Raw genomic sequence first — 11820 nt, forward strand, 5'->3', positions numbered from 1 at the left:
CCTCTTCGAACAAACCTATCAGACATCTCAGACAGTCTATGATCACATACCTCAGGATCTCTAACAATACACTGAACTCTGAGAAATTGACTGCATGGTAATGACTTGATCATAGAGTGCGGATGACAACTCTCAAACCTTAAAAGTTTATTACAATCGGTTGGTTTGGTGTAAAGATCGTTTGTTAACATGTTGTCCTGAATTCTAACCATGGTGTCCAAGAACTGAACCTGTTTAGTGGAGTGAGTAAGGGTAAATTGAATCTCAGGATAAACCCCATTAAGGAAATGGTGAAACTCCACCAATTCATCCTCAGTGCCATTCCAGATGACAAACACATCATCTATATATCTCCACCACCCCAGCACATGGCTGAAGTGGTGGGAGACATAGATGTGCCTTGCCTCCAGATCTGACATGAAGACATTGGCTTAAGTTGGTGCCATATTATAACCCATTGCGGTTCCACGTAATTGCAGATAGTAGCCATCTTTAAAAGCAAAATAATAATACTTCAAAACAACACTGAGAAGATCAATGATAAACTCTTTGCACTCATCCGTGTAATGTGTTTTCATAAGGCATCTCCGAACAGCCCTGAACACCTCTATCATGATTGATAGAGGTGTAGATGCTGGTCACATCGAAGGATGCCAGTATGGTATTTGGAGTCACTGATACTTTGGAGGTGTTCTCCAGAAAATCTCCTTTGTCACATATGAATGACTTAGAAACAGCAGCAAAATGTCGTAAAATTTTGTCTAAAAAGATGGCGATGTTAGAAAAAACAGAATCTCTACTCGATACTATGGGTAGGGTTAACGAGAGACTTGTGAATTTTGGGCAACACGTATATCAGCGGCGTCTTCGGATGTGTCACCAGTAAATAGGTATATAGAGGTCCATCAATCAGGCCATCTGACTTGGCAGTGTCCAAAATATTTGGATTACTCTTAACACATCAAATTTGGGGTTGTGATTGAGACATCTATAGACTTTATCATCACCTAATTGTCTATAGAGCTCAGAAACATACCATTCTGTATTCATAACAACAACGGCTCCCCCCTTATCTGCCGGTTTGACAGTGAGGGAACCGTTGTTGCACAACTCATCAATAGCCCGGAATTCATCAGGCGTCATATATATATATATATATATATATATATTTAGTAATTTAAAAAAAATTATATATATATATATATATATATATATATATTAGTAATCACACATTTATTTAGTGCCATACATTTTTACAATTACTAAAAGACATATAAATTTAATTTAGTCTCTATTTCTGAAATGTATCTGCTGGGATTTGAACTCACAACCTTTTGCATCATAGCCCAGAACTTTAACCACTACACCTTATAGCTGCATAGCCAGCTAATAAAAAAAAAATACAATATGAGACTTCTACTGTATAGGTCTCAGTACAGTACAGTAGAAGTCTCTTTTTTTTTCAAGTAACTAGCTATGCAGCTATTATAGGTGAGTGGTTAAGTGCCTTGCCGCTAAAGGTTGTGAGTTCGAATCGCTGCAGAAAATTTTCTGAAATACAGGCTAAATTAGATTTAAATACATTGGGGTGTCCCAAAGCACTGACTCCATATATGGACATAGCTATACAGGTCCTTCTCAAAAAATTAGCATATTGTGATAAAGTTCATTATTTTCTGTAATGTACTGATAAACATGAGACTTTCATATATTTTAGATTCATTACACACCAACTGAAGTAGTTCAAGCCTTTTATTGTTTTAATATTGATGATTTTGGCATACAGCTCATGAAAACCCAAAATTCCTATCTCAAAAAATTAGCATATCATGAAAAGGTTCTCTAAACGAGCTATTAACCTAATCATCTGAATCAACTAATTAACTCTAAACACCTGCAAAAGATTCCTGAGGCTTTTAAAAACTCCCAGCCTGGTTCATTACTCAAAACCGCAATCATGGGTAAGACTGCCGACCTGACTGCTGTCCAGAAGGCCATCATTGACACCCTCAAGCAAGAGGGTAAGACACAGAAAGAAATTTCTGAACGAATAGGCTCTTCCCAGAGTGCTGTATCAAGGCACCTCAGTGAGAAGTCTGTGGGAAGGAAAAAGTGTGGCAGAAAACGCTGCACAACGAGAAGAGGTGACCGGACCCTGAGGAAGATTGTGGAGAAGGACCGAATCCAGACCTTGGGGGACCTGCGGAAGCAGTGGACTGAGTCTGGAGTAGAAACATCCAGAGCCACCGTGTACAGGCGTGTGCAGGTGCCGCATTTCCCAGGTCAAGCCACTTTTGAACCAGAAACAGCGGCAGAAGCGCCTGACCTGGGCTACAGAGAAGCAGCACTGGACTGTTGCTCAGTGGTCCAAAGTACTTTTTTCGGATGAAAGCAAATTTTGCATGTCATTCGGAAATCAAGGTGCCAGAGTCTGGAGGAAGACTGGGGAGAGGGAAATGCCAAAATGCCTGAAGTCCAGTGTCAAGTACCCACAGTCAGTGATGGTCTGGGGTGCCATGTCAGCTGCTGGTGTTGGTCCACTGTGTTTTATCAAGGGCAGGGTCAATGCAGCTAGCTATCAGGAGATTTTGGAGCACTTCATGCTTCCATCTGCTGAAAAGCTTTATGGAGATGAAGATTTCATTTTTCAGCACAACCTGGCACCTGCTCAGTGCCAAAACCACTGGTAAATGGTTTATTGACCATGGTATTACTGTGCTCAATTGGCCTGCCAACTCTCCTGACCTGAACCCCATAGAGAATCTGTGGGATATTGGGAAGAGAAAGTTGAGAGACGCAAGACCCAACACTCTGGATGAGCTTAAGGCCGCTATCGAAGCATCCTGGGCCTCCATAACACCTCAGCAGTGCCACAGGCTGATTGCCTCCATGCCACGTAGCATTGAAGCAGCCATTTCTGCAAAAGGATTCCCGACCAAGTATTGAGTGCATAACTGAACATAATTATTTGAAGGTTGACTTTTTTTGTATTAAAAACACTTTTCTTTTATTGGTCGGATGAAATATGCTAATTTTTTTAGATAGGAAATTTGGGTTTTCATGAGCTGTATGCCAAAATCATCAATATTAAAACAATAAAAGGCTTGAACTACTTCAGTTGTGTGTAATGAATCTAAAATATATGAAAGTCTAATGTTTATCAGTACATTACAGAAAATAATGAACTTTATCACAATATGCTAATTTTTTGAGAAGGACCTGTATATGGAGTCAGAGCAGGGACTCCTGCCGTTGACTCACACTGAGGGATTCCCTCACTGTACAGCGATCTTCTGCATAAAAATAGAGTCTGAATTAGATTTAAATACACTGACTCGTGGTGTTCGGCTGAGCATAGTGATGCTCGAGCCGAACTCGTGTTCGGCCGAGCATGCTCACTCAACACTATTGGTGATCGAACAAACACGTAAAGCAAGAGGTAACCCTTGAGAAAGCAGGCGGCGAAACCTGAGGCGGGGACACAATAATTTGATTAGAACTATATACACATTTGCCTATATACTTTGTATTATACTGGATCGCTTATATATTTTTTTTTTCTTTCATATGTTATTTGATCTGTACTCTTCATAGCCATACTATTAGGCTGTGTGTGTAATACTCATTTATGAACTCTTGAATCTGCACTTTATAAAATACTATAAAAATACTTTATGTAAAAGACTGTATGTTAAAGGCAGCTGGGGAGGAGGTGATGTTATTTACATGGGACTGTATTTTGGAGGGGGTTGTAGATAGATAGGGATGTTTTTTACATGTGATTGTATATTGGAGTAGGCTAGAGAGATGGTGTGATGTTATTTACATGGGACTATATGGTGGAGGGAGGGAAATAGTGTTATTTACATGGGACTATATATTGGAGGGGCTGAAGGGAGAGGAGTGGGAGTGATGTTATTTACATGGGACTGTATTTTGGAGGGGCAAGAGAGATGTGTGATGGTATTTACATGGGACTGTATGGTGGAGGGAGGAATATAACTACAGGGGGCACTGCAGGGGACATTATAAATACTGGGGGCACTTCATAGTGAGCATTATAACAGTAGGAGGCATTATAAATACTGGGGGCACTGTAGGGGTATTGTAAATTCAGGGGTCATTATAGGCATTCTTATTACTACTGGGGGCTCTATAGGCGGGACATATAGATATGCCTTATTTCTACTAAGAGCACTATGGGGGCCTTATTACTACTGAAGGGTCTGTAGAGAGATTTATTACCACTGGGGAAACAATAGAGGGCCTTATTTCTACTAGGGACTCTGTGAGGGCATTATTAATGCTGGAAGGCTCTTCTACTAATGGAGGCATTCTTGGGGAGCGTTATCACGGTTGAGGGCACTGTAGGAGGCAGTATTACTAATGAGGGCATTCTAGAAGGGAATTACTATTGGTGGGACTATGAGGAGCACTATTACTATGGGGGACAGTAATTTTTCTTCAGGATAGTATTTGGGGGTATTGGGGAACACAGCGAGCAGCAGGATGATACTGTGGGGACTTCAGGTTGGGGGATTATGATAGAAACGTGAGGAAGCTAAGATGTCTGTGTGTCACCCTCTGCAGAGACGAGGCGCGGCTGAAAGAAGTTGCCCGAACCGAATAGAGAAGATAATGACAGAAAAGATCTACATCAGAGGGGACATCACCTGGGAGGCACTGGATGTGTCAGGTATGTGCTACTGTATAGCATGTACAGGAAAGTATGGGGGAGGGTTGATTTAGAGAACTGGCCCATATCCATTGGGGCTTGGGCCCCAGATCTTTAGAGACCCTAGCAACGCCCCTGCCTCACAGATACTTTTGTGTGCTGGCCTGTGTATTGTTGTTGATCACCTATACGATGGTTAGTGTTGATCGCAAATATTCTAATCATAAATTTTATTGCGAATATCGGCACTTTGAGAATTTGCGAAGATGTAGAATATGCACTAAGCTATATGTATTCAGCTTTTTACCATGTACTCAGCTATCAAACATTCATAATAAATGGTGTGAATATAGGCACAATATTTTTGTGAGATTTTAGGTTATATACATAGATATATTCCCCTAAGAGTATATACATATTGGTAATATACATAATTGTAGTACAATATATATATATATATATATATATATATGTATATATATGAAATAGTGATCTTCAGTCCAGAGACGAGAAACTACCTCCACCAGTGTTCGTAAAAAGTAGCAGTAGCTCTATATTTTAATTTTCATTTTATGTGGAAAAGTATAATAAAGATATTTGTGCATCTTAACTCAAAATCCAGATGGTGAGTGCCTGTTTTTCTTCTTTTTTATACAAATTTTTAGTTGTGACAGGGTGAGTCACTCAAAACAGTGCACCATCACCACGTTTGAAAGAGAGGGAGACCTATTTCACTAAAAAACACTTTTGCCACAAATAACTGCACCAGTGAAGTGCTTATATTTTTTTCTTTCTATACGCTTTCAACACGTATAACTGCAGAAGTGAACTGCGTATATATTTTCCTTGTTTGAAAAGATATAAGCCACTAAAGGCTTTTCAACATAGCACTTGCACCCCAAGAACAAATTGCTGCAATGAAAGAACTGTATAATGGCTATTTGGATCCCCAAATAATCTTTCCCTGCACTTGTAAATCGCCTTTCTAGCAGTGTCCCCAGCGCCTTCTGACGTCTCTCCCTGCACTAAGAGGCTGTGCAATAATTCCTCCCTATCCTTTCCCTGCACTTATAAATCGTTTTTTCATATTTTTTGTCACAATGAGGTTTTTCCAATTACTTCACACGTCTGTCCCTGTACTCAGAACGCTGGAAAATGTCTGACTCTAAGATGGCCGCCGTATTTATAGGGCTGTGACATCACAGGGCTGGCTAGCCGCTGATTGACTGCATGCATGTAGCCGCCATTGTAGCGACCATTTTAGGAAAAATTGTGATTCGTTACCACAAAGCGCGAGGAAATTCGCATTTGTTGCAAATCAAATTTTTCCAGATATTTGGATCGAATTCCACTTTGTCTGATTCGATTCGCTCATCTCTAATAGCTATGTATGTCAGTGTCACTCAGACATCATTTACTATTGCTGTCATTGTGTTTCAGAGCTTAGGGAGGGGGAGGATGTTGGAGGGGAAAATAAATGCAAAGAAATTAAAAAAGATGTAACAAGTTTTCCAAAAAATTGTAAGTCCAAGGAGGCTAGAGGGGGTTATATACCAACTTTCAGGGCAATTGGAGCAACTTCGGTTCAGCCCGAATTGATTCAGGTTCAAACCGAACTTTTTCAGAATTTGCCAAACCGGACCCGAAACAAATCTCGACTGGTTGGCTCATTACCACCATCATATGTGGGGGCCTATAAATGTTACATTTGTTCTAATAAAGACAGACTCATCCTTTGAAGCTACACTTGTATGGAGCATTCTGTGTGACTCCCAGACCTCGTTATTTACATAATAATATGGACTCAGAGAGCATAAATCTGGGCTGTTTTGCATCCACAAACACCTCGTAACATTCAATTGTTACTTCAGGGTTAATGGTAATTTCAGGAACAAAAGGAGTACTTTGGGTTTCCCAATTTTGAGCTAAGGTCCATCAGGACTTCGGCCTCTTGGTATTGTACCGCGTCTATCTGCTCTTGTGCTTGTAAACTAGTACTAGGCTGACTCTCCAAGTTTTGATCACTGACTTTGAATTTTTTAGCACTGGGGTTCAACACGGCACTATCATCGGAGCTTTCTGTATTGTCATCAGAAATCAAAGCTAATATCACTCTCTGAGCTTTGCTCACTTTCTGTGCACAACATTAAATATGCCTGTATTGGAAAATACATTTTGCTTGATATCTTTGTTGATGTACACATTTTTTATTTTATTTTTATGATATAGTCAAGCTAGTAGCAGCATGAAAAATGTCACAGAACCAAATCATTCCTACCTGCCTATTATAACACTAATGAGCATAGGGAATAAAAAATCTTACTAATGACAAAAAATTGCCACAGAACCAAGTGGATTTTCATGCAGAAAATCCGGAATAATACAAACCGGATTCCCAAAAAGTTGGGACACTAAACAAATTGTGAATAAAAACTGAATGCAATGATGTGGAGATGCCAACTTCTAATATTTTATTTGTAATAGAACGTAGATGACAGATCAAACGTTTAATCCGAGTAAATGTATCATTTTAAAGGAAAAATACGTTGATTAAAATTTTCATGGTGTCAACAAATCCCCAAAAAGTTGGGACAAGTAGCAATAAGAGGCTGGAAAAAGTAAATTTGAGCATAACGAAGAGCTGGAAGACCAATTAACACTAATTAGGTCAATTGGCAACATGATTGGGTATAAAAAGAGCCTCTCAGAGTGGCAGTGTCTCTCAGAAGCCAAGATGGGTAGAGGATCACCAATTCCCACAATGTTGCGCAGAAAGATAGTGGAGCAATATCAGAAAGGTGTTACCCAGCGAATAATTGCAAAGACTTTGCATCTATCATCATCAACTGTGCATAACATCATCCGAAGATTCAGAGAATCTGGAACAATCTCTGTGTGTAAGGGTCAAGGCCGTAAAACCATACTGGATGCCCGTGATCTCCGGGCCCTTAAACGACACTGCACCACAAACAGGAATGCTACTGTAAAGGAAATCACAGAATGGGCTCAGGAATTTTTCCAGAAACCATTGTCAGTGAACACAATCCACCGTGCCATCCGCCGTTGCCAGCTGAAACTCTACAGTGCAAAGAAGAAGCCATTTCTAAGCAAGATCCACAAGCTCAGGCGTTTTCACTGGGCCAGGGATCATTTAATATGGAGTGTGGCAAAATGGAAGACTGTTCTGTGGTCAGACGAGTCACGATTCAAAGTTCTTTTTGGAAATCTGGGACGCCATGTCATCCGGACCAAAGAGGACAAGGACAACCCAAGTTGTTATCAACGCTCAGTTCAGAAGCCTGCATCTCTGATGGTATGGGGTTGCATGAGTGCGTGTGGCATGGGCAGCTTGCATGTCTGGAAAGGCACCATCAATGCAGAAAAATATATTCAGGTTCTAGAGCAACATCTGCTCCCATCCAGACGTCATCTCTTTCAGGGAAGACCCTGCATTTTTCAACAAGATAATGCCAGACCACATTCTGCATCAATCACAACATCATGGCTGCGTAGGAGAAGGATCCGGGTACTGAAATGGCCAGTCTGCAGTCCAGATCTTTCACCTATAGAGAACATTTGGCGCATCATAAAAAGGAAGGTGCAACAAAGAAGGGCCAAGAAGATTGAACAGTTAGAGGCCTGTATTAGACAATAATGGAGAGCATTCCTATTTCTAAACTAGAGAAACTGGTCTCCTTGGTCCCCAGACGTCTGTTGAGTGTTGTAAGAAGAAGGGGAGATGCCACACAGTGGTGAAAATGGCCTTGTCCCAACTTTTTGGGGATTTGTTGACACTATAAAATTCTGATTCAACATATTTTTCCCTTAAAATGGTCCATTTTCTCAGTTCAAACTTTTGTTCCGTGATTTATGTTCTATTCTGAATAAAATATTAGAAGTTGGCACCTCCACATCATTGCATTCAGTTTTTATTCACGATTTGTATAGTGTCCCAACTTGTTTGGAATCCGGTTTGTACAATACCAGCAGTTCCTACTTTCAATGTCGGCAGCACATAGCTCATGAAGAAAGTCACATGTCAAGCTGGCTTGTTGGGTATATAAGGTATGCTATAGGTTGTCTGCTAACATATCCCTTGTTGCTGTCATGGATAAAAGGAGCAATTTATCAGAGTTTTGGGGTCAAGAGTGACAGTATTTCTGAAACTCCAAAGTTGATGAACTGTTCTCATGCTGCTGTGGTGAAAGTGTATTGTGAGTGGACAAATGGCACTATTGCAAAAAAGTGACATGAAAACTGTGGACCACCATATGCCATTGATGTGAACATTGGCCACGAAAGGTAGACCAACATGTTACAATGGAGCAGCTCACCCCCATAATGATCAGGGGGCTACCAGATGTGTGTCTAAAACAAAGCTCCAGCAAACCCCACTGCATATGGGGTTCAAAGCAGACGGATGGTCACTGCATCTCAGCTAGTTAAGTTGCACTGGCAGAAAAGGCCCTAATTTTCACAGCTGTATCAGAATTGGACCTCCCATGGTTGGCAAATGGTTATCTTCTCCAATGAGTCATTTTTTCGGCTTCATCAAACAGATGGACATGGGTATGTCAGGCAAGAAACATCACAGATCAAAGATCCTGCAATTGTTGCTGGAAGAACACAAGCTGAAGTGGCAGCCTTATGGTCTGGGGAATGTTTTTGTGGCATTCTTTAGGCCTACTCATCCAAGTGGAAGACACTTGTGTTTCAGACAGTGGATATGGACCCACTGTGCCAAGTTACCAACCTGTTTAACTTTGGGCTAGTCCTAAGGGTGTTATCCTGGCAATTCCTTGGTTTTTCACCCTATACAGGGATCTGGTCTTCACTGTAGGGGAGCCACGAGGCTGCCACCAGGGGAGGACTGAGAATTTAAAGTGGCCCTGGAAAAAAAACCTAAAAGTGACCCCATGTTACAGGTGGGTCCAAATTGACAGAAGGTGTGGCAACACAAGTAGGTGGAATCAGAAATACCATAGTGCAGCAAAAAATACCGTCTAATCAGAACCAAATATCATAGTGCAGCACAATATACTTCCCCAGAAGTTTCCCTTCTATGGTGATCAGAAGGTGATAGCTGACACGCTCTGTCCTCCTCTAAGTGTCTCTAATTAAGATATGGAGCAGGGTGATTTGGACGTGAGATGTGGGTCACATTTACAAGCCACCCCTACCTTCTGCACGCTGCCTGCACATACCCTAGTAATGACCCTTATATCGCTCCCAGAAGTATGTTCCCCAAGTGGCTGGGAAAGAAAAAAATATTATATCTAAGTCCTAGTTGCTGTCTGGTGCAGGCCATAGGCCCCTTCTAGCCTGAGGCTTGAGATGCCAGAGTCCCTGCACCATTTATATTTTATACACTGCCTCATATAGTGGTCTATGAGGGTAAACAGCAAGAGGGCATCTGTGGTCCCCTGGCCAGGTACATAAGTACCATACCTGATGCTCCCAAAGTTTAATAACACTGGAAGCATCAGACCATTATGTACCAAGCCTGCCGTAGTGAAGAGGGCTCAAGTGGACTACCAAGTGTCCGCCCACCTGGAAATGTCCTTTTAGGGTTCAGGGCAGTCCGCCCCTGGCTGCTGCTCTTCGAATAGTCTCAGTGTGGTTGGCTACTGACCCACGAGAGTCAGAGACACCTCTGTGAAGCACCATGGGATAAAGCAATACTCTTAGCCAGAAAACAGACAGAGGTCAGGGCAGGCAGTGTTCATGCAAATCAATGAAATTAATCTGAGCTCAGAGCAGGCAGCAAGGGTAAGTACGGTAAACATGCAGTGGTGGAGTCAAGCAGCAGAGAGACAGAATTGGTAGACAGGCAGAGTTCAATAGAGGAGAAGGCAGACAGCAATAGCATGCCTTCACTTGGAACTAACACGCTAGACAACCTAAATCCCTCCCACTGGGAAAGATGCCTTAAATACCCTGGGACAGCCAGGGGAAGAATTAGGGCATGCGCGCAATCAAAAAATAAAGGGAAAAAGTAGATGACTAAAGTGAAAATAAACTAAAATAAAACGAAAACTATTAAAATTGTGAAATTTAAAGGAACTATGAAAAGATATAACAATAATACCTCATATAATTACCAGATTTTGGATAGGTAACATTATAAACGTCATCATCAAGGACTTCAAATTCATTTTCTACATAGGCCAGAGATTCCTCTGTGTGTACTCCAACAGCAAATTTGGTTCCTTTGTAATTAAAATCTTTAAAAGACATTTTATCTGAAATAAGAACAAATTCAGATTCAATTTTTCAGCCCTTAGCATGACGCTTCTTTACAGATTTTTATCATGATTTTAATTTTTTTTATATATCACTTTTCTATCTTCCTTACAATCTACTCATTTTGTCTAGTGAAACCACAGCACCTGGACAGTTAGACATGGATATTATGCTTTGATATAAACTACCAACTATTTATTACTGCATGGTACCATCAAATGTAATTACTGTTTCAAGGCCATGTTCTTGTCTTTACCGCATCTGTATGAAACTGTTCTCAATTTTAATTTAATACTCCAATTACTTATCAATTTCTGTTACTTTATAATATTCTTTGGCATATAATTTCCAATAAAAAAAAATCATAGTAATAAGTGCTGCCAATAATGGTTGATCTGAACAATAACTAGTGAAACTCTGTTGACTAAATGATCATTCCCAACCTATGAAAATCTATCTAATTTTCCAGTATTGCATCACTAAATTCTAGCAGTACTACTTGACTTGGCTAATACTACCTGGGAAGTGATAGATGCTGTCAAATATATTTAAGGTTCAAACCCAGTAGCTTCCAATTTGAGCACCTGACACATTTTATCCATACTACTGTATACCGATGTATGTTTGATAGGTCTGCAGCCTGTGTTTGGTCTGTTGTCCCTCTTTCTGCTGCCTGGACACAGATCTAAGCTGACATCTTGACAAATCAAATAAATGAGAATCAAAAGGAATCTATTTTTTCTTGAAGATGTTTTACTAGTCACCCAACTTGCTTTCTCAGTTAGAATGGCTTGTACGAAAATTGGCCTGCATTAAATACTCATGTTTCACTCATGGAGGTAAGGTGTTGATTGCATTTGCATGACTTAAGCTTTTAAGTGGGATTAAAATGTCTCGGTAGA

The 11820-nt window shown here is 40.6% G+C and overlaps 1 protein-coding gene across 1 annotated transcript in view; it reads right to left on the reverse strand.

The window, feature by feature from the left end:
- Nucleotides 1-10912, reverse strand: part of LOC122926132 (sulfotransferase 2B1-like) — a 79937-nt gene extending 69025 nt beyond the window's left edge. The window contains exon 1 of the mRNA XM_044277514.1: nt 10777-10912. Within this exon, the coding sequence (XP_044133449.1) occupies nt 10777-10912 (136 nt within the window). The remainder of the gene's footprint in view (nt 1-10776) is intronic.
- Between the last annotated feature and the right edge of the window lie 908 nt (nt 10913-11820).

This window comes from Bufo gargarizans, chromosome 2 (genome assembly GCF_014858855.1).
Source record: "Bufo gargarizans isolate SCDJY-AF-19 chromosome 2, ASM1485885v1, whole genome shotgun sequence".
NCBI classification, from domain to species: domain Eukaryota; kingdom Metazoa; phylum Chordata; class Amphibia; order Anura; family Bufonidae; genus Bufo; species Bufo gargarizans.